This window comes from Lonchura striata, chromosome 1A (genome assembly GCF_050655825.1).
Source record: "Lonchura striata isolate lonStrDom1 chromosome 1A, ASM5065582v1, whole genome shotgun sequence".
NCBI classification, from domain to species: domain Eukaryota; kingdom Metazoa; phylum Chordata; class Aves; order Passeriformes; family Estrildidae; genus Lonchura; species Lonchura striata.
In genome coordinates, this window is record NC_140741.1 from 6,888,415 (window position 1) to 6,911,669 (window position 23,255).

General features: G+C 41.0%; 1 protein-coding gene across 2 annotated transcripts in view; it reads left to right on the forward strand.

Annotated features, from left to right (window-relative positions):
- GYS2 (glycogen synthase 2) overlaps nucleotides 1-23,255 on the forward strand; it is a 44,968-nt gene continuing 21,713 nt past the window's right edge. For both annotated transcript variants that reach the window (XM_021539179.3, XM_021539178.3), the window contains exons 1-5: nucleotides 1-2,079; nucleotides 10,512-10,693; nucleotides 13,176-13,367; nucleotides 13,877-14,062; nucleotides 23,038-23,182. In XM_021539179.3, the coding sequence (XP_021394854.1) occupies nucleotides 1,959-2,079; nucleotides 10,512-10,693; nucleotides 13,176-13,367; nucleotides 13,877-14,062; nucleotides 23,038-23,182 (826 nt within the window). In that variant the 5' untranslated portion in view covers nucleotides 1-1,958. The remainder of the gene's footprint in view (nucleotides 2,080-10,511; nucleotides 10,694-13,175; nucleotides 13,368-13,876; nucleotides 14,063-23,037; nucleotides 23,183-23,255) is intronic.

Consider the following 23,255-nt stretch of genomic DNA (forward strand, 5'->3'; position numbering starts at 1 on the left):
ACTGCGCCCCTGTCACCTTTAAAATGAGAAATTTGGCTGTGTATTCATTTGCACAGGGTGAGGAAAACATGTGGGATGGGGATGGAGCTGTCAGCTGCTTTGTTCTCTGCTCTCCGCTCCTCACCTGAGGTGGCCTTGGCACACCTGGCAGCCTTAGGCCTCGCCCTCGGCATGAATGTCCCAGCAAAGCTATGAAACTCTGACTTGGGCAGGTTGGTGTTCAGAAGTGAAGTGAGCCTTAATGTATTACTGTTTTTTCTTTTAAATAGCATGAGTTTTCAGCTATGGGGTGATCTGGTTTCCTACCTACTCCAGGTAGTAAAAGCCACAGCTGCTCCAAAAAGAATGATTCTCGGCCAGGTCTTTTTTTTAGAAACTGGTGCATAGGGCAACTCAAACCATTGAGACAAAATGACACTCAGCCAATAAACCCCTGAATCTTTCCCAGGCTTCTTACCAGGCTTTTTTCTGAGACAGCTCCATTTCTTAACCTGCAAAAAAATTTCTCTGCAGGTTTTTTCAGTGAGCTGTATCCACCAGCTCAGGGGTGGGTTGATTGCCATGAATGCAGAGAGGTCTCGGAATGTAGAAGTGGAAGAGCAAGTCTTTTGGGGGGTAAGTATTCTTTAAGGCAGGCTCAGCTGTGCCTTGCATTATATATTATGTCTAAGAGACTTCTGTGCTGATGGGCTGCCTGTCTCCTAAACCAATTGTCTTGGACTGGTTTTGCCTTAGGTGAGCTCAGAGCCTTTTCCCCTATGCCTGCTGGTGCAGTGGTATTCACAGTGCCAGAGATGTCCTGGAGCTCACTTGGAGATTTGCTCTCTGCTGAACTCTGGGTTTTGGGCAGATTGTGCTCTAAGCTGAGAATCAGATTCAACTTGCACAGCTGTCCCAGAAGCACTGGCTTTTCAACCAGACATGTAATATAAGCATCTAGCAAGCAGACAGCTGCTCTGGGGAGTTGTGACAATCTCAGGCTGTGAGTTAGGGACCAGCATCTCTGTAGATGTGTGTTCAGTGCTTACAGCATCCCAGCTCTGTGCTGGAGAAGACAGGGGCATGCTGTGCCCTGATTTAGTACTCACTAAGCTCCCTGGGTAGAGGACATGAGCCCAGAGGCCAGGAAAGACCTGTGGCATAGAAAAAAAAACTAAACAGGTGGAAAATCAGGGACAGGACTGCAAGCAGGGGCAGAGTGCATGCCAAAACAGGGGTAGAGCCTTTGTAGCTCTTTAAAAGCTGGCAGGGCTGCAGAGCTGCTAAAGCAGCCACCAGCTGATGCAGAGTCCTGGGAACAAAGCTGGAGATAATTGTGGAGGTCGGAGATGAGGTAAACTCCAGCTTACAGACTGCTGAACTGACAAAGAAGAGGTAACAGCATTTAACCTGGCAAGGAACCCAAGAGACATGGTGTAAAATGAGTCTAACTCCTGCAGGCAGCCAGCAGGTAGGAAAACTCCACGGGTGTAAGGGGAGGGTGTGTCTCGAGGGGAGGACTCAGGGGCTGGACTCGAATCAGGTGGTGAACTCAAAGTGTCCTCCCTGTTAGAGTTGGCTCAGGGTGGTGCTGACTTTACAACTCTCCAATGTCAACTGTTCCTGAGGTGGATACTGAATGCTGTGGTTCAGGAGCTCAAAATCATCTTTTACCTTCTTCTGAGAGAAGAAAAAGAAAGAGCTGTGGCCCCAAAACAGTCAAGACCTTTCTCAGGTCAGTGTTAAATTCTTACCTCTCCAAGCAGCTGCTTCTCAAGCCCTGAGGATTTCACTGAGCCAATTTAATGCTGGTGGTCAGACAGTTTAAACCCATTAGCTCCCAGCTATCTGAATAATTTTCTCCTGGGATACCAGCACACGAGCAGACTGCTCTAACCAGAACTGCAGAGCCTGCCACGGGACCTGGACCTTTGCTGACTGCTGTGGCCTGTGTGGTGAGCACTCAGGGGCTGAAGAAAATGCCACTGGCAAGATCCCTGTCCATGACATCTCTGAATGGGCTTCTGCAGTGTGAGGATGAAGACCTGCCCGTGGAGGATTTGTTGCTCTTTGAAATTTCTTGGGAAGTTACCAACAAAGGTTTGTACCACACTTGGGGTTAGTATTGCTGTTTTCTCAGAAGTGGAGGGAGAGGGTGAAGTGCTGGAGAAGAAAGGCATTAACAGGGAGGTTGGAGAGAGCTGTAGAGCTGCTGGATTGCAAGAAGTGCAGGTGTGTAATGGTGCATGCTGAGCGTGGGCTGCATCTGCCTGAACTTGTGTAGGATGGGCAGAGCCAGGATATCTCTGTGTCTTTTTGTGTTCCACCACCAGGGAGAGGGGGTTTGAACACCTAAGTGATAAGTCCGAGCGTGCAGATATATAAATTGCTTTGTGCATCCTTAGGTTTTGCCTTCCATGCAAATTCACTTGGGCATGTCATGCATGGAAATGAGCTGTACAACAGAGATCAGATGCACAGCAATTCAGCAGTGCCCCCTCAGCCTTCTAGAGCAGTGTGGAGAAGAGGCCAAGCCTGGAAGGGGTATAAACAAATAGAGCTGTGTTACAGCCACTGAACAAAGCCCCGGAGTCAATGACCAGCAGGCTTTGTGTGCCAGCTGAAACTCTTCTGGACTGCTCTTTGCAAACACAAATTTGTGTTTGCAAAGAGCAGGTGGTGCCAGACAGGGGCTTCATTTGTTCATTGGTTGCTGCTGGTCAGGCAAAGGGCATGCTGCTTGTTAGGCAAAAATCCTCCTGCTTCCATTTCTAATTCATTCATCAAACTGTCCCCTTTCAGGTACATGTAGTTCTGCAAGCTTCCATTTTCACTGCAAAAGTGAGTTAGTATGAGTAAATGATTGACCTCATCTGTGTTGCTGTCCTGGTAGATAATTGGAGATTAATCAGGAGAGAGGCTCTGTAAACTGTTAAGAATTTAACTTTAAAGAGGAAATATGTGTGAGAGGAACAGGCAGTGCTGGGGTTTATGCTCATGGGGAAACCGGAATTACTGTTTTGTGATAATTTCTGCTGTTTTACATTGCTCTTTTTAGGGTGATGAGCCCTATTAATACCCAGAGGCGAGACAGAGTAGATTTGGCAGTTTGAATCCCTGTAGGTTTATTTTTCAGTAGCTTCAGCCAAACTTTTAGAGTAATTTATTAAGGCCACAACTTGGAGCATGCAGCATTCATTTTTGTAGTGTGTGTGATAAGTAAGGCTCTGGCAAGCAGATGGCAGCAGAAATCTAGGAAATTCAAGAGTTCTCATTAACTTCTCTGAACTCCACAGCATACATATTTTCTGAATCATCTGGACCCAGTGGTTGTAGTTATCACACAAGATATTTAAGAGAAGATAACCCAATTAGATTTTCCCAGAGCATGTACAAAACATAGAGAAACATTAATCATCCACAGAGCTCTGGCTGACTTCACTGGAGCCAAATCAGCTGACACAGCTAAAATTTACTATTCACACATTTTATGAGAGAATAAATACTAATAAAGTCAAATTTATTCAGTGTGTTTAAAAATAAGGTTCCTTTGCTTACACCACTTTCCAAGCCCACACATTCAGACAGGGCTGAAGGAACATGGCATGGAAAACAATTTCTTCATTAGAATCTGATGTTGTGCAAAGTTTCTATTAACCAAGCTTGACTATAAACCTTTGTGCAAAACCCCTTTTATAATCCCTTTTCAGCCTATTTTTCTGGTAAATTCTTCATACTGAGGGTTTGGGGGTTTTTTTCTATATCTTCCAGGCAGTTGAATGTCTAAGTCACGTGGTGAGAACTGTTCCCTGGTGACCTAACTTTTGTAAATGGTTCTGGGAAAATGTTAGGGCACTGTGAGAGATGTGAGAGAGAGCAGACAGCAAAACACAGGGAGAGTCATCACAGAAGATTTATAAGTTTAGGAAATAATAATGGAAGCTTGCAGAACTACACCTACCTTGTACTGTATATTTCCTAGCTCTTTTAGCAGGAGAAATTGTTTATTTGATGAAATAAGCTGACCACACAGAGATTTAGTTCTGCTGCATGTTTGTAGTGTTTGTGCTGCTGCATATGTTCCTAACACAGAGGGCAAGATAAACATTAGCTGGACTTATTGCCTGATAAGCTAATTTTAAGCATTTAATATGAAGGTTTCTTTCTTCTTTTCTGGTAATGCAAAGGCATGTCAGAGGAGCTCAACTTGAAGTTGGTTTGCATTTCTGAGGTGTTGTAAAGCTGCTGCTGCCCACAGGAGCGAGTACCAGTCTTTGTGTTAATTTTGGTGTATCACCAGGTGCTTGGGTACATTTCCTCCTTGGCTAGTGCTGCTTCTTAGTAATCCCTCCATTTCTTTTGTGGCACTGGCAATCAGGCTGAATTGTCCTCTTTCCTGTGAGGAAGGTGATAGCAGAGCTCACAGGTGGATATCCATCCCTACACCCTGTAAGCAATGACCTTTGCAGGTGCTGAGCTGAGCATCTTCAGAGCCAGGGATGGCGAGGGGCTCCTAAAAATTGGAGAATACCTGATTGTGTAGAGGGGGAGCAAGCATTCCATGGCTTTTCCCTGATGGTGCTGGTTGTTACTGAGGCATGAGGTGCAGCTGTAGGGAAGAACAAGATGGTTGTATGAACTCAGGGCTCAGAGATCTACAAGTATCCATCATTTCCAGAGTCTCATCTCTTCTTTGTCAGCAGCTGGAACAGGGAAGTTGTCTCTCCTTTTGTTTTAAGAATGGATAATTTAATACATGCTCTAACAAGGCAGTTTCTACTTCTCCATGTTTCCTTTTTGCATTTGCTGTCCTGGCTGCAGCCTGTGCTAAGTTACAACCTCTGGAGACACAGAAAATATTGGCCTTTCAGTTACTGCTCTCACTATTCTCTGTCCTGGAGCAAGCAAAGATAAGGTAGCTGAAGGAGAAAATGGGAAATATAAAGGGCTCATCTGCCAGTGTTACTCTCTCCCTCACCCTTCCCCCAAGTCACATGAGAGGGAATTTGCCACCTAAACCACAGTATTGAAATCCTCTGGCATTGAAAGTCTTCTGCCAAAGAAATAAGAAATGTGTAGTTTGTTTTTTGAGATTTCCCTCACTTTAGTTGGCATTTCACTGATGGGCAAAACCCTGTGTGAAGTGAATCTACAGTGTTTCTGTGGCAGGAGAGGAAAAATTCAAGCAGTGAAGGGTCCCAGTCCACTGCAGTGCCACCAATCTGGTGGTAATCATGGGGGAGATCAGCATTTTTAACTCTTCCTTTCTCTCCTGGCCATCGTGCTCTAGTAAAGTGAGGCCTGACCATACAGCTATGGAAAAAAGGACTGGTTTCTTTCCTCCATAGCGTGAAGACCATTAAAAGGTTTAAGTACAGGAGCACAAAAGAAATAGCTACTGAGCTATGAAGATTTTGGACCTGGGTTGAGTTTGTCTGTAGTGGGATTTCTGACACATTGGTTAGAAGGGCTGACAATGTTCAAGATCTGCTCTTTCCTCTATAAAGATGTCTTGAAAATAATTCCAGTGATATTTAGATTAATATGCCTTGCTGTACCACTCACAGCTTTTAGACAGAAAGTAGAAGAATGCTTAAAAATGCTGGGCAAACATCCAGCTTGTGTCATCATTCAGCTGTGAACAGCTTAGCTCAAGAGTCAGTGGTAGATCAATCTCAAATATTTTTATTCCATCCCCATTGGAACGAAGACGGTGCTAAAAACAAAACTTGTTTCAGCTCTCCCTGGAGCAGAGATCTTGGTTCAGTTTCTCTGGTGAAAAACTGGATGTTTGGAAATTAAATCCTGAATCCACTGAAGTCATTAGGGCCAGCATTTTACCTCCTCTGTGTCTTCCCATGATGAAACTTCCTTGGAAGAAGGTGATTACTGTAATTTGTGACACAGCTGAAGTAACACCCTTTTGGGAGTGGGGATGTGCTGGCATAAACTTGGCATAAGCACAGCCTCAGAGCTCTGTGCATTTATAGAGTGGGGTGGAATATCAATGTCAAATCAATTCCAAATGAAATCCTGTGCACTGGGAATGATGCACACAGAAATAGCTTCTCAATTGTGGACATCTGTCATAAGTTTCAATGGTTCAGTATTATTTCAGAATATGTTTGGAATTGTCAGAATTTCAAAGAATGTGGAGTCCTGGCCACAAGCATAGCTCAAAAACCACAGGAAAGATATCTGCTGGCTGAAGATATTGGTTGTTTTTCACCTGACACATTTTACTACTTGATTTTGTTAATGGTACCTCAACAGACAGAATGATTTGACAGAATCAATCAGATTCCAGTCAAATGTTAGAAACAAGTTCAATCTGAATTTTTATCACACCTGTGCAGATCAAAGACTTATTCTGAGGAGAAGGGTGAAATAATTGATGTGAGAGTGATTGTGGCAGTTTGAATCCCGAGCCTGGGCTCATGCTGCTCCCATGGATCCTGTGCCTCTCGTGGTTCTTAGGAAGCTTTGATGCCTTCAGAGTGGCCTGGTCAGGACGTAGCAAAGAAGCTGCAGAGCCCTGGAATCATCCTGATGCTCTCTCTGTGTGGGAAAGGATCAGTGACAATATCCAATTACCTCTGTCTCACTTCCATAGTTCCCTTCCTATTTCTCTCCCTCATTTTTGGTTTCTGCTGCTCCTTCACTCCATCCGTCTGCAGTGTGGGGTGGGTAGGAGGACAAGCTCTGACTGCTGCTTGGATTTTAAATATACAGAAGAAATAATACAGCAGGACTTGAAACAAGGAAAAAAGAAAACACTGGAGTGATGCAGAACTCCTTTTGATAAATTATAGTAGTGTTAACACAGATAAAAAGGTTTAGACTTTAAAAATAATTCTGTGGAATTTTCTGAGATAATATTTTGGTTTCATCTTCTATTTTTTAGAGAGGTCAGTAAAAAGACATCAAACTTCCCTTAAATTAACATAATCCTTCTTTCCCAAATAACTGAGCTCCCCCTTCTTTGCCGGTTTATTTTTCCCTTAAAAAAAAAAAAAAGAGGAAAACCAGAAAGGAGATAAATAGGGGGAAAGATTTTTTTGTTGATTTCCTTTTAAAGTTGATTTAATTTATTGATAGAAAGGTTAAAAGCATGTTTTAAAAAGAAATAATAGAAATATATTTATTTCAAGGATGTTTTCAAATTACTAAAACTTAATATTTTGAATAAAGCATTTTGTTGAACATCAGAAAACTAAATTATTACTGTATCAACATTTTACTGCTAATTCCCCTTGTCTGTGATATTCCAAACAAGTTCTCTTGTTCTGATCTCTACTGACTCTCTATTGGTTTCTCGTTTTGTCATTTCTTGTTTGCTTTAACCCTGATTCAAAGTACAAAATTTCAGAGGCAGCACAGAGAAACTTGCAACATTTTGGTACATCCCTGTTGTTTGGAATGGTTTTCTGTTTATAGTACGACCTAAAACATCGTATTGGACAAGTAAAAGAAGGGTTACCAAATTGTTGAAGCAGTTTGAGAATTCTGTGAGCTGAACATGTAAGCCTCTACTCTGTTACTCAGTAGATATGTAATGTTTTGCTTACTGGCACAGATATTTCCAGGGAATTCAAAGCAACTGAGCATGTAGAAACAGTCTCTTAAAAGATATATAATGTGTTCCTTGAGTTTGCTATGGAGAAGTGTAATTTCAAAAATCAATACATTATTCTAGGCATTGCTCTGTTATTCTGAAGATGTCTTTTTTAAGTTATACCCAACACTTCCTACATACATAGTTTCATTTGCAGTTTCCCTCTGCTGTCAATTAAACCTTATGCACAGACATGCTTTGTGAGTCATATTTCCACAGTAACAGGGAAGACAAAAGCAAGTCTGAGGGCCAGGTAGCATTGCTTTTATCACAGTTACCTTCTGAGGAATTTTAACAATCTGTAAAATGTACTCCTTGGATTTTATCATAGGTACTTTTTATTGCATTTCAGCCAAATCTGTGCCCTGAAATGTTTTAAATGTTGTTTTACCTTGCTGTGCAACAGATTATGGCATACTCTCCTTTCTTTCCCCCATAAGAGGCCTTCTATACATCTTTGGCCCTTTAGGGCACACAGTTTCTTTCTTGTGGAAAGAAACACTCAGATGCTGGCTATGTGAAACAAAGATCCAGTTCTACCCAGCCCTTGAGCTGCAGCTTCTTCATTTCTCCTCAAATCCATGGTTGTGGAAAGTCAGCTGTGTTGCCAATCCCAGTGTTGAAGCCCTTGCAGTATGGAAGAGGCTTGTCCATGCTGCTGGGATGGGGGAAAGAGCTTTGCTTCACTCCAGGCATATACAGCTTTATCATGGTATTTAGTGTCTTTCATCTTGCAAGTCATGTTTTCTGTTTTTCCTGGATCACCAGGCTGCTCTGCACTAAAATCTTCCCTCATTCTAAGCTCTGTATCCCTGCCAATTCAAACCCAGCCAGTTTCATGACTAAGATTTCTACCAAGCCTCATAGTTATCCATTTTGGATTGAAGTCCTTTATGCTCCTATGATGAGTTTACAACCCCATAAAAACAGATGTATCATTATAACTATTGCTTTATAGGTTGAATGTTCTGATTTCTCTCATATAATTAAAATGTTATGTTTATCTGAATCTAAGCTATTCAAATAGACTCAGCTTGTGAGCAGAGAAACTTGGAGGGGAAATACAGGGTTATTTATCTGAGATTGCTCTAAATCCCTGTCAAAGCATAATTTATAGTCATCATATAATGACTATAAATTACTTTATTAAACTTTCTGGTCCTGCTGAAGGGGAGAATAATAGTCATAGGTATAGGCTTCCTTCTGCAATTCCATGGCTACATGATGGGAAACTCTTGAACTGACAGCTTGATTTAGGAACAGACATCTGCAAGATTCTTGTCTTCTCAGGTCTTGAATTAGTAAAGGTAATAATTTATTGTACTAGTTCTACTTAGCAAGCTGGTAGATTGGAACTGTTGTTGTTGTTGGTTTTTTTTTGTTGTTGTTGTTGTTTTGTTGTTTTTTTGTTTGTTTGTCTTTGCAAATACCTAGAATCCTGAGACATAAAAATATTAAGACCAGGGATCCTTCCAGCATTCAAAACAAATGGGACATTTGTAGAGAAGAGGCATTTAAGTGAACAATTTATTTTCTAGGAGTATAATTAAAACTGTAGCTGTGTCATTTGGCTGCTCAGGGCTGCAAGACTTTGCAGAAGGCTTTCTGTGCTTGTCAGGGGATACAGTTTAATTAATCTGGGAACTAATCTCCCAAAGCGCTGAGCAACTTCAGCTACCGTATTGTACATAGCAGTGGCAGATTTTTAAGGAGAATTAGGTAACTTCTCAAGGGTCTTAATTCTGTTGGATGAGGTGCACTGGCACCTCTGGATATCACAATAGCTTTAAAAGGGTGAGCCTAGAGTGCCAGATCTCAGTCCCTGGCAGCTTTCAGTGCTGACTCCATAGGTAACTTTGAACTTGCTGCTGGAAGCTGTAGCACCATCTCCTTCCCCAGAGTGCTGCCAAATATTTCCAAAGCTTCAACATTCAGTGGAGGGAAAAAATTTTATGTAGGTGCATCAATCCCTTCTGTAGTGCTTCTTTTGCTCTTTGTACCTGTTGAGCTCCTTCTCTCCCACCTTGCTGGAGTTATGCTCATTGTTTCTGGTGTTAGCAGCTGCTTGGCTTCAGGTTTTCTTTTCCCTTGCCATCCCACCCCCTTGCTGGATTCAAGCATACCTTATTGTTCTTCTGACTTGGTGGTGGTGCAGTATCCACTGTCTGGCGCCCTGGGCACTGTGGCTAAGGGAGGTTTGCCCTGCCAGTGTGTGTGAATTCCAGGGCTGGCTATGGCAAACTTTGAGCAGGAGCAGCTAAGGGACTCTTGCACACCATGTGCAAGACTGGATGGATCTGTATTGACTTGGCAGGGAATGCTGCTGGAGTCTCTTACACTTATGAATGCTACATTTGCTTTTAAAGCAGACAGTGTTTTGGTTAAAAATGCTACAGACATTTATATTTTAGGTGTAGGCTACATTTCCTCCAACTTTAACAACTCTTCCAGGCTGATAATGGAACAAGACTTCTTATGCTTTGAGGATATTGGGTTAAGTCCATTTTTATAGCCAGTAGTCAATGAAATCCATTGGTTCCTCAACTTCTCTTGGTGATTTGTGTCAAACAAGCTCAGTTCTTACCACGTGATGAAAAATAGGTTTGAAAATTACAACTGAGGCAATAAAGCAAAAGCAGAAGGCTGTGCTTGGGATGCAGCAGAATCAAGATCAGACATGGGAGAGTGGAAGTATGAGGCACAGGATTTTAATCCCCCAACTGAACACTGAAGCTCTGATACCATTTAGGAGACTGAACTTCTATTTATTTGATTGAGGCTGGATTTCACTTAAAGCCTACATATGTGAAGGGATTTAACTAGCAGTTTATCTGATCCACAGATGGGTTGGAGCTTAGTACAGAGATCTGTGGCCTGTGCCCCTTTCTAATTTTTTGTTCTTTATCTTCTTTTGCAGTGGGAGGCATTTACACTGTGATCCAGACAAAAGCCAAAACTACAGCAGATGAATGGGGCGAAAATTATTTCCTCATTGGCCCCTATTTTGAGCAGAATGTGAAAACTCAGGTGGAATTCTCTGAACCTCCAAATTCTGCAGTTAAGAAGGCAATGGACACCATGAAAAGCCAAGGGTGTCAGGTAAATCAGATGTGCTGCTGCTTCCCAGGGCAACAAATCTGACTCTGAGGAGATTAAAGTTTGGGTTAATGCTCTTGTCGTTCCACTTGACACAGCAGTCCTAGTCAATGTCACAATGGGAAAGGCTCGGAATCCACTGTTAGAACAGCAGAGTCAATTCATTAAAGGTTATTTTTGAGGAAGAACCAGTTCATCCAATTATGGGTTTTAACAGTCATTTATCTGCAAGGCTGCTTAATTGGATTAATTACTTATTTATCTGGTCTCTAAGTATGGTGAGATTTTAGTACATAAAATATGACCTTACTTTGAGCCCTTACATTTCATTTTTGCATGAGAGTGAGAAGTGTGTTCTATTAGCTCTCATTTTTTCTAATGTTGCATAATACTGAGCTGAAAACCAGAAAAGCACTGAGGTGACAAAGAATCCACTTCCTCACTTCAGTGCAACTAGGTGTCAGTTCCCTGGGAAGAGAGGTTAAACCACGACACCAGAAGTAGATTCAACTCCCTTTCCAACATGATTTTTAACCAGTGTTTTCTGTGTCATCTCATAGCCTTTCTGAGGCTTGGTTTCTCCAACAGTAAAATAGGAATAAACTTCTTCCTATAAAGACTATCTGCTAAAAGAAATAGATTAACTGCTGTGTTGATGGGCAGTTCTTAAGCTGCAAGCAGCTTTGGTTACCTGAAAATGGGTGGAAGGTAACTCATGCTAAATTTGACCTCCTTCCTTGAGGTCCTTATCAGAGATGTAGAACTTGCCTGCACTCTGACTCCGTGTTGAGTCCCCCAGGGATGGCAGTTTGCAGGAGGAAAAATTGTCTGCTCATACTGTGTGCTGAACAAATGTGGATTCTTACTGTTGCTGAGGGGATTGACACACTTCAGTGTAGAAATTCCTGAAGTTCCTGGGTTGCCACCAGCTGTGGCATTGGCAATGCATTGTCTCCCTTTGTAAGAGCAGTTGTGCTGTTCTTAGGATCCAGTGCCCTGTTATGCAGATGTCTTTTGTTGGATGAGTATGTGCCACAGCTTGGGAGGGTGTCTGTTGGGGACACTGACATGATGCTTGAATTGTACAGGCTCGAACTGAAAGGTCCAATCTGCCATTTCTTATCTTTATCAGGTTTTCATAGGTGATTGACTGAGTTTTCCATGTTGCCTCTGTAACACTCCTTTGTCTGGAAAACAGCTTAAGATTTCTGGGGCAGATAGATTACAATGCTTTATGTTTTTCCAGCAATTAAATTTTCCAATTTCATCAGCCACCTCTGCCAGCCCAACATGTGCATGGTGCTGCTGGACTATTCATATACAGCAGCAAATCTGTCCCCAGGGATGTCAAATATAGCTTTGATCTCCAATAATGACGCTCTCGTTTCCAGGAGCTGCACTTATCCTATTAACATTTATGTCTGGATTTTGCTTATGCATCACAATGGATGGTTTTAAACCAGGGGACCTAGGAATGCTTCCAAATGTCTCAGGTCAGGTGTGTTTCTTGCCACAACCTGACCGTGTATTTAGATGAAGTCTGGGTTCCCTGCTTTTTAACCTCATTTTCCTGAGTAGCAAATCTGGACAGTCTGAAATAAATACATGAGGAGTGAAAAAGAGCAAACCTGTCTTTGTTATGCCTTGTACTTTTTGTGAAAACAGGCCAAAAGCTTTTATCTTTTTTGTTTTCAAGACCTGACCTCTCTTCAGCTCATTGCAGCATCAGGGCTGGGTTCAACCCCTGAGGTCCCAGCCGTGTTGATGGCAGATTTAATGTGAAATAATTTAACTTTGCAGACTGTAGTGTGGGCCCAGCTGTGTTGGGCAGGCCAGTGCAGGTAGTGAAGTTGTGAATACTCTTAGAAATGTTTAATTATACCAATGGAGACAAAGCAGGAAAGCTGCATTTTAGCCTGATGTGATTTTAGGTATTGAGATACCTTCTGATTGATCCTTCCACTCTTCCAAGTGGAAGTGGAATCCTTCCCCTCTGTGCTGCTTGGGAAGAAGGAAGAAATGTCATGGTAGATACAGGCACCAAGCCTCAGTACTACAAAACCTCTCCCCAGTAATCTAGTGCAAATTGTAAAAGACTGGAGACAAATACGAGCAAAAGAAAAGAATAATTTAAATTAAGACCAGAACTGGCATAGATACTTCAATAAAAAGACCTCATTATTCAAGCAAATGTGGTCTTCCTAAACTTTTTTTTTTTTTCTTTCATGGAAAAGAAGTTACTACTGCAATGAAAATCTAAAATGAAAGAGTTAAAAGTAAAATGTTCCCAAAGATTATATTTTCCTTTGCTTCAGTATTATCCCATGTATTTTGTAAAGAAAACTGCAAGTCCTGGGTTATAGGCCTGTGACTTTGTATGAAATACATCAGAAATTTGATGGATGAAGATCATTGTGCTAACTGGCCTTTACATTCACTTTAACATTTTCTTTCTATCCTTCTTATCCTTGCCTCTTTTCCATAGGTCTTTTTTGGAAGATGGCTGATAGAGGGCAGCCCGTATGTCTTACTCTTTGATATAGGATCAGCAGCTTGGAACCTGGACAAGTGGAAAGGTGGATTTTGGGAGGTCAGCAACATAGGGATCCCTTTTCATGACCGAGAAGCCAACGACGCTGTGATTTTTGGATCATTAACAGCCTGGTTTTTGAAAGAGGTACAGTTTTTAAATCTAGATATTTACAGACCAAAACCACCTTGGGATGTGGTAACTATTCTCCAGTTTGAAAACCAAGATTTTTAGGAAGTCGATCTCAGTGTAGATCAAATTTGTATTTAAAACTGAAATGTTTAGTGGTAATTCAACTATATTTTTCCAGAAGAAGGGCAGTGGGGCTGCCCAGTGTGGCGTCTGAGTGACTGTGCTTGCCAAAACCCTCTGACACTCTAGAAAGTTCTGTTCTGAGGCACTAGAGAGGCACAGGTTTTTCTTGGGCTGAGGATTAGGGCTGATGGAAATCAAGGCCCATGTCCTCTTAAAATTGCACTGTTTTGTCACAAGAAGGAAAGCAAGCATACAGAAGGCTTCACAAAAAAAACCCAAAAAACAACAAAAAAAAAAACCAACAAAAAAAAAACCAACAAAAAACACCAAAAGAAAAGTTCTCTGGGGCTGGGATGGTGGACAGGACAATGTATGTTTAATGTATTTCTTTCTATTTTCAGCTTTCCTGTCAGTTTGATGACAAGCCCAATATAATTGCCCACTTCCACGAGTGGCAGGCAGGAGTGGGTTTAATCCTGTCTCGATCACAGAAACTTCCTGTCGCCACAATTTTTACAACCCATGCAACTCTGCTTGGGAGATACTTGTGTGCAGCCAGTATTGACTTTTACAACAATCTGGACCAGGTAAGAAACGTTTTTCTTATTCTTCTCTGTTTTATTTAGCTAATCATCTCCTGGCTCCCTTTCTGTTTACTGTGTTAAACCATTTATTGAATTTTCTGTCTTGTGTGATTGCTTATGACTGACCCACAGCTGGTTGTTGATTCCCGAGCATGAGAAATGGTATTTGTAAGATCATGAAGTGTCTAGGCATGAGTGCCTTTGTCTCATCTGACAGGTCTGAAAGCTCTGTGGAAGCTGGAAAAACCTATTCAGCTCTAGACAACATCTGACCCTTCAGGTGCAGCCTCACAACACTCTTAATGTAGCACAGTAGAAAAAATAACCAATAGCCCTCCTCTTGTGAAAAATACCCCAGAACTGCGGTGGATGATGGTTGCTTTGAGTTTTTTTTTTTTTTTTTTTTTCCCAGCCTGCTTCTTAATTTTTACAAACCATAGTGAGTCCTAAATTCAAGCATTTCAGGTTAGGCCTAATTTGTAACTGGCAAGTGTAGGAAGTATTTTCTGAGTTCAGAAGACTCTATGTGTTTCTTGGAATGTGTTTAAACTGTCTATTGGTTTTGACTTCCACTGTTCTCTTTCCACTCAAAGCAGAGCACAAACCAATGTTTCAAGGACCCAAATGTTTTCAGCACTGCCCTCATCGGGATACTTTGCATGATCTGGGATTTCTTATATGGTCACAGACAAACCCAAATTCAAGAGGTTTTTCCATTCCAGCACTTAGTGAAAGTAGAGGTAGATAAAAGAACCACATTCTTCATGCACTTCCTTGTCAGAAATCAGTGAAGAAAATTACATGGTTGGTAATTTTCAGTTGGATGTTTGAAATTTGGAGCTGTGTCTTCCAAAGACAAGGCCTAAGCAATTGTGTGCTGCTGGCCTGACTCAGAAACATAAAATCATGGAATCATGGAATGGTTTGGGGTTTTTTTTGTAAACATCATCTCGTTCCGACCCCTGCCATGGACAGGGACACCTTTGACTATCCCAGCTTGCTCAGAGCCCCATCCAACCTGTCCTTGGACAATTCCAGGGATCCAGGGGCAGCCACAGCTGCTCTGGGCACCCTGTCCCAGGACCTCAGCGCCCTCACAGGGAAGAATTTCTTCATCATATCCCATCTAAACCTGCTCTCTGTCAGTGTGAAGCCATTCTCCCTTGTCCTCTCACTCCAAGCCCTTGTAAATCATCTCTCCTAGACTCCTAAGTTAGTTATGGTTGTTAGGTGCATTAATAAGGCAGCATGAACATCACAGTCCTGCTGTGCAGGAGTCCAGACATCCCTGCTCACTCATAGTCTCTCTGTGTGTATAATATAGAATGGTTTGTTTTGATTCTGGTTAATTGAGTGAGCTGCAAGCAGTCTGGAAAGTAGTTTTTTTTCTCAAAGCAACTGGGTTTTTTTCTCTTCATTAATACTTTTGGGGGCCTCACCCTTGTACTCAAAAGGAAAGCTAATGAACTCACATCTGACTAAACCTGCAGACTTTAATATATTTATAAACTAGCCACAGTATTAATATAGTATTTTCTGTCCACACGTGACATGGACACCTTTATGTGTGAAAGCACTGTCCATCCTGTAAAGCCTCACAAATCCCATTGGTAACCATCAGCTATGTCACAAACACAGAAATGTCTAGTCAGATTTTATTCTAAGAATATGTGGAATGAAACATAAGTATCAATTTCAAATATCATTTCAAATGGCCGTTAATAATATTTAAGGGAAGGAAATTGTGGATTTCTAGGCTGTAATATGGGCCTAATTTATACCCTCTGTGGGCTGACATTTACAGGTACTAATAAAGGAAATTATGTTAAGCTGTTATACCATTGTTTAATATTTCTATAGGATGCTAAAACTCTTCCTGGGAAAGTTAGCTATCTTAGTGAGGGCTTCTTTGGCTGTGAAAAGGTCACCTTGGTGCAAAAGTCAGCTGAGACACAAGAGCTTGATCCTGAATACCATAATTAAATAACAGCTAGATCTTCAGTCATATTCTTGTTGTTGCCTTCTAGCAGCAAACTATTTAGGTCAAGCAAGCAATTTTCTTAGTGAAAAAGATCCTTTTGTGCTTCCTAATGTTTAATCTTTAGAGGGAGCGATATTTTTTTTTTAGAGCATTTCACTCTCTCCCACCCCAAAAATAGCTGGGTTTCCTGTTTCTGTGCTATTGCATAAATGTTTTCCTTTGCAGTATGATTAAGTTCTCATGTTTGACCAGGGTTTCACAGCTAGAACACAGTTCCCAGCAGGCAGCAGCTGAGATGGGGGGAAGGATGCAGCTGCAGGATGTGTTGTGCCAGACGTCACAGAAAAATGGCTGCAGCACAGGATGAAAGTGTGTGGCCTTATTGTGCCTGACACAATATGTACAACTCATACAGAAAGAAGAGGAAACCTCATGTCTTTGTTTTGAGTCCTCAACACAGTCCACAAAATGCTGAGTTAGGAGCCCTGGTACACAGTTCTACGCTGCCCACACAGTGCAGGACTCTCCCACTGCACTGTCAAAACATCCCCATAGATAAGCAGGGCTAGAGGATGCAAGATCAGTAGAGTCCTGAGCTGTAGGCTACCAGAACTCCCTGTTCCATGAGCTGAGGGCACAAGTCAGCCTGTAATCTGTAAGAGGATATTTTCTGGGGGGTTACAAGCCCAGTCAGCCTAGTAGAGGAGAGCTGTAGAGGATGGCTGGAAGATGGGAGGGTGCATTGTGGATGTAAGACTGCAGTGTTGTGAGAGTCCTGACCTCTTCCTGAGCCATCTGCTGTTTGCCTCAGTCAGAGATGGGATCCTGGATCTTAGGCAGCATTACAGCTTAGCAACTGGACATGGCACTCAGGGCCATGCTTTAATTGACAAGGTGGTTCTGCTGCATTGGTCTGTGTCTCACAAAACGGGATGGGACCCTGACTGGTTGCAGACTTAGGATTTATTATCTGTCTGTATCATACAGGCAAAAAGCAAGAGACACAAAGAAACAAACATCCATGCAAATCCAGATCAAAGACAAGATGGCAGCTTATGCAAAGGCTTTTTCTACATATTCTTTGAACCAATACCATAAAAGAAAAGGTGCAAAGGCATTATACTCTAACCAATAAGAAAAGGACCCACGTGAGTTTAACATTAACAAAAGGACTTCTATGAATCTCAAACAATACACAATAATTCATTATATAAGATTGAAACTTCTTCTACCTTTGCAAAGCATATATCTAGGAATTTTCACATCCCGAACTATCAATAAGTTCTTGTTCTTTCTTGTTCCTTATGATAAATATGAATGTATTCACTTGGTTCTTACTTTCCTAGCTTCCCATGAGAAGGTTTTGAAATTTCCCAGCCTTTCTCAGCTTTATGTCTATTTTCTGGGGCCTTTTTGCACTTTCTAAATTCTTTTACCTTTTTATATTCCTACAGTGGTAATTAGCCAAAGGTTGGACTCAGTGATCTTGGAGGTCTTTTCCAACCTTAATGATTTTGTGGTTAAGGTTTGAGCTTATACAATTCTTATATTCTTACAGTTTTAACTCAGTTCATCCGGGCTGGCTGGAATTTATCTGCCTCTGCTCCAGTGAGAATTTGGGTGTTAAACTCTTAGCAGGTGTTCAGGAGCACAGTGGCCACCAGAAATAGCACTGCCATGTTACTATTTAGTGCATATTTTAGTATCTAGATCCACATTTAATTTGCTCTCGTCCTGGAGAAAGGAAGAGAGGGAAAACCAAAGGAACAAAATCGGGTGACATGTACAGTAACTGGCAGTATCTTTATTTTTATTTACTTTAAATTATTTGAAGAACCCTGGGTAGATGGGCCAGGGACTGCTCACTAAACCTATCTTTTAGGTTACTGTCTTGAACTCTTCCAAACTCAACACTTCCTAATTTCAATATCAAGCAGGGTTTTTTATGAGTTGCATTCCAATAGAAGTTTAAGAACTTTTGTATGTCTAAATAGTCCAGCTAACAGGACATTTTCCTATTTTCTCCAAGTCCAGTGTAGCTTTTACACTGGTGTGTGAAATTATGTTTGCTGCTAAGATAAACTGAAGCAAAATTGCTAAAAGTTAGGAATTTCTGTGAAAAAAATCTGAGTCTGTGGAGGCTTTCTCTCTTCAGGAGGAATTGGCTTCCCAGTTGAAGATTAAGAATGTTAATCTGTTATTGTTTTCCCCATTGTTTGAGGGGACTGATTCAGTTTTTTTTTTTTTGTTTTGCATGGGGATTTTTTTGTATCCTTTCATGCCTCTTGAGTTTTAAATAGACCAGCACCTTTCATAAATGGACTGAGACATGATCCAAACAAGTTCCTAGGTAAATAGACAGCTCATTTTGGAAAATGATTTAACCTGGAATTTCATCTGAGAGGTCATAATCTGAAATTATTTTTGGGACCACTGGCCTGACATCATGGAGAAGTTGTGTGGTTCAGTCTCTGATGCTTCTTACTAGAAAAACACTTTGAGTTTAATGAGAAAAGGAGAAGGAAAAAAAGGTTAGTTGTAGTCTTCATTGCCTTTTTCCTTAGGTTGCCCTGCTGATGTGTAAACACTTCTGTTTAGAACTTGGAACATTTTCATTCAGCTCATGCACGTGCAGCTGAATCCCACTTGCAAGGTGATAGAAAATCCTGTCCCAAGAATTCTAAAAGGAAAAGTACTAAAAATCCCAATGAAAATGAATAGTCAAGAGCTTTTTGCTGACAATATCTCATTCCACTTAGTGCTGCACCATCCAGTTTGTCACCGAGCTCACTGTTACACACAGCTAATCCACTTTGGCAGCAGAGCAGCTGATGGAAATCTGATTTAAGCCAGGAAGTGTAAATTTCATTCTCTTTTGACCTGGCAGAGCTATACCAGAAAGTTCTCTTTACACAAGGCAGCAGTCAATTGGAGGTAAATTTGATGTAAACTGGATTTTAAGGGGGTGCTTCTTACCTAATTCAGACAGAGGCAGCCAGTGAGATTATGCTGAAAGCAAAAATGTTTCCATTCTACCTTTTAGTCAGTAAGGAATTTAAATTTCAAACCAGTCTCTGACTGTTCCTTGGCCCTGCAGAATCACTTTGAACTTGAGTGTACCACTGTTTTAAAAGAAGAAAGATTATTTCATTCTATGTTTAAAATTCTCATGCATCAAAACCTGTACCTTTTATTTGAATTACAAAATATTTACAGTGATATTATCCATTCCTGAGGTAAGGTTTAAATGGTGAGGGTAGTCTGTATTATTTCTGCAAAAGTGTCATAATATTTTATTTAGGAAAATTACATATATTAATTCCAGTTTGAATTTGTATTGGTTTAACTTCTGTTGGTTTTCACCATACTTTTTTTTTTCTTTTCATTAGGAGAGTACAACCTAATATCAGTATCTAGAGATTCTTTGCAGACTGTGAGAAATAATTTGTCTTTTCTCAGACAAGAATTTAGATAGCTAACATAGTCCTTCCTCCTTTTTCGTTCTCAAATGATACTTTTGTTTTCGAATACTTTGCAATTTATCTTTACAATTTTGAAGTAGGAATGGCTGATTTGAATTTACTACTTCAGTAATTTTGCCAGAAGAAACATAACTGCTTAATATTCTCTTCTTTTTCATTCAAAGTTCAGAATGTCATGCTAGGAGGCTCAATGATTACCTGCTGTGCTCCCTAACGTTGAATTTTAAGAGATCAATGAGATGTTATGCTCATTACATGGATCCACAGAAAAGACAAACAACCCAAAATTTTCCCTCAAAATTGCACTGCAGCAAATGCAAATTTTACTCCAAAGCATTACACCTGTGGAACATCTTCCTCTTTTGCTTTGAAATCTTATGGCCATATAAAGGAGTAATTTCCCCTTCTAATTCTTGCCATCTTGTAAATGGCTTGGTTTCTACAAGTTAGGGAAGGAGAGGAGCCTCCAATACATTTACAGGGAAGTGGATACTGAAGTTGTTGGTTTTTAAATACCACTGAAATGGTTGGACTAAAGGATCTTAAGAGCCTGTTCTACCCTAAAGGGTTCTGTAAACAGTTCATCTGACTTTTTCTCTTGATGCAGCTGTGATCTGTGGCTTAGCTAGTGTTCCAATTTGCTGATAACAGCAAACAAACAAAAGCAGACATGATGCATTTGACGGGAATTTGGCTTTCCTCTGGCTGAACACAAAGGTTATGGAACAGAGTTCACAGGTGCCTGGGCTGGGCTGGACAGAGAGCAGGGCTCAGTGTTGAGCAGGAACATTGGGTTGGGGGTGAGGAGCTGCCCTGGTGTCCTGCTGGTTTCAGCATGTTGTCCCATGCCCCACAGTGCCTCTAGCTCTGGAGATTGTCAGAGCAGGCTCAGCTGTCTTTTCACAGGACTAGGTGGGTTAAATTTGTCACCTGCACTGTCTCATCAATTAATTTTCATTTATCCTGCCCTTCAACTTGGCTAAGGCTCTTTTCTGAAGTCGCTTGTCTAGCCTGCTCAGTAATGCACAGTTCTTACTCCACACTGAGGTCAAAAGTCAAGGTCTTGCTTTACTGATTGGTGCTGGAAGCTGCTGGAGAGTGAGAGCAAATGAAATGTGAGAACCCCGTGACCTCTGTTTGTACTTTCTAATAGATGTGGAATTGCGTACCTTTGCAAAAACATGCCAAAAGTCCCACAAGCATATGCAAAATAAAATGCTTCCTGTTTATAAAAGATGGAAAAATGAATAGCAATGAAGAAATAAGCACCAGTATATGTTAAATATGTAAAGTCTTTTCATGAAACCAAAAAAATAAAAGTTAACTAGAAATAAGTCATAGTGCTTAACAATCTCTTCATGAACCTTTGTCCCAGCAGTGTTATAGGGAGTCTTTATCAACAGTTGGTGAGCATGTCCCAAATTTAATTTTTAATCACATTTTGTAATTTAAACCCATTCTTGCTTGGAAAGGGAAAAGAGAACAAAAGGCCTTTGAAGTTTGACCAGCTATTTGTTTGCTAGCAATTTCAAAAGTATTTTTAATACCAGATGTGTTTGAAAAGACTTGCATGGTTCTGACTGTGTAGTTGTGCCCATCCCATTCATGTGTTTGTCTAGCATGCTAAAGAACTGTCCCATTTTGTACCTTTTTTGCACAGAATGTTTAGACAATCAAATATGCAGTTAAGAGCTGCTTGTGAATCAGCTTAGTGTAAGCCAAGGATGATGCTGAGATGTGTGGCACTATAAGGAGCCAAATTAATCCCCCTTTATTTTTCTCCTCTTTGTACTCTTTCTACCACTTGATTTCTGTGGCAAATGAGATGAATGCCCTAGAGAAAATATCATCCATTGTATTTCATGCTGTAAAATTCTCATGAGGAATGTGGAAAAGACAATATAGGAGGATACAACTGAGAAATGGTATCATAATATTTAGCACATTATGTGGTAAATTGTATTTGGCAAATGTAGAAAAGCTCTTGATATGAAGGGTCATCAATACCAGAATAAAGCATCTAGTTTGTTTGGAAGTTTTCAGCTGAGATTTTTTGAGAGTCCTTTTTTTTGGTCACTAGAGTGGTTAGATTGGCACTTTCAACTAACACAGTGGAAGCCACTTTCCCACAAGTAGTGTAGCACTGCTGCAGAATTAAAGCCACTAAAGCAATTAATTTTCTCAGCAAAGCAGTTATAAGATTTCTATATCTACATCTGTGTCTATACCTATCTAAAGGAAAATAAGAACTTGTTTGCTTCACTGTAGTTCCCTGAAATGGTTCACATTGCATCAACTTTCTCACACTGTGTTCTGTACCAGCATTAAGCTTTGCAGGACAGGCCACAGTCTAAATAGTTTTACTTCTGTCCAAGTTCTGAAGTGCTAAAAGCAGCTGGCCATGGCAGGGGTCACACAGTCCTAACTATAGAAAGTGTTGTCTGCCCTGCCTGTGATAAGGGTTAAATCTATTATGGTCAGTGAAGTTACACAGTCAAATGCAATCAAAATCAGGCTGTGCAGCCAGCATTAGGCAGCGACCACGACAGAGCTCACTGAGAGTCATTGTCACCCTCTGGGAAACACACAGGCCATTGGGTGCCCATGCTGTTGACCCTTAGGGGCTCAAGATTTCTGTTTCCAGAAGTGAAACATCAGACTAAGAGGATTGTGATTTAATTGAAAGCATTGACACCTTTTTTAGACTGCGTTGTAGTGATTTTGCAGTGGACACTGTTAGTGAACATTTGAACCTTTAAGCGTGGACTCAAGAGAATTGTGCATTTTCTTTGTATCAGGATAACATAAGCTCAGTTAAAAAAGGTAGCTGCAAGATTTGAAGGTGATTTAGAAATACTTGGGTGTTGGGAATGTCTTATCTAGCAGTTTAACTTGCATCAGCCTCTAAAAATTAAGGGAGTTCAAACTGAAATATAAGAAACAGCAAATAATGTGGCAGATTTGGAGGAAGAACATCTCTGAGGGTCAGAAAATATTTTATTGTCTATTTTCTTTTTTCCCTTAGGATTTGTGACTCTTTATATCCTGTCTCTCCACTTCTCTCTTGCCTACCTGTGATTCCCACCATACTACCAAGTCCCCAGGTTCTGTCCTCATCCCCATTCCTTTTTTCTTCTCTCTCCTTCAGCTACCAGCAACCTCCCTGCTCTCGCAAGTTTTCCAACAAGCCCATGGAAGCTGCAACATGATACATTGCCAGCCAGCAGGCCAAATTCCATACATCCTTACCTTTCATGAGATCATTAATCTAGCTTTCCTCCCATGGCAGAGCTGCCATTTTTTCAGGAACAAGCAGGATCTGAGAATTCTTGTGCTCTTTCAGATTCCTTGAAGTTGATAAAATACAAACACCAGGACAACAAAACAGCACCACAATCACGTAGTTCTCTTTCCCTGGGGAAATGAAGCCTAGCAGGAGAAACCTTCCCTGAAGGGAGACAGTTTGATGGTCATGTCACACAGGTGTCTTTTTTGTTTGTTTCATTGTTTAACAGTTTGACATTGACAAGGAGGCTGGAGAGAGGCAGATTTACCATCGGTACTGTATGGAACGGGCATCTGTGCATTGTGCCCATGTGTTCACCACAGTCTCCCAGATCACAGCTACAGAAGCAGAACATATGCTTAAAAAATGCCCTGGTAAGACCTGAATTTTTTTTTTTTTTCTGTATTTCCTTTGAATGCCCACATTTCCTTAGTCTGAATGAATACA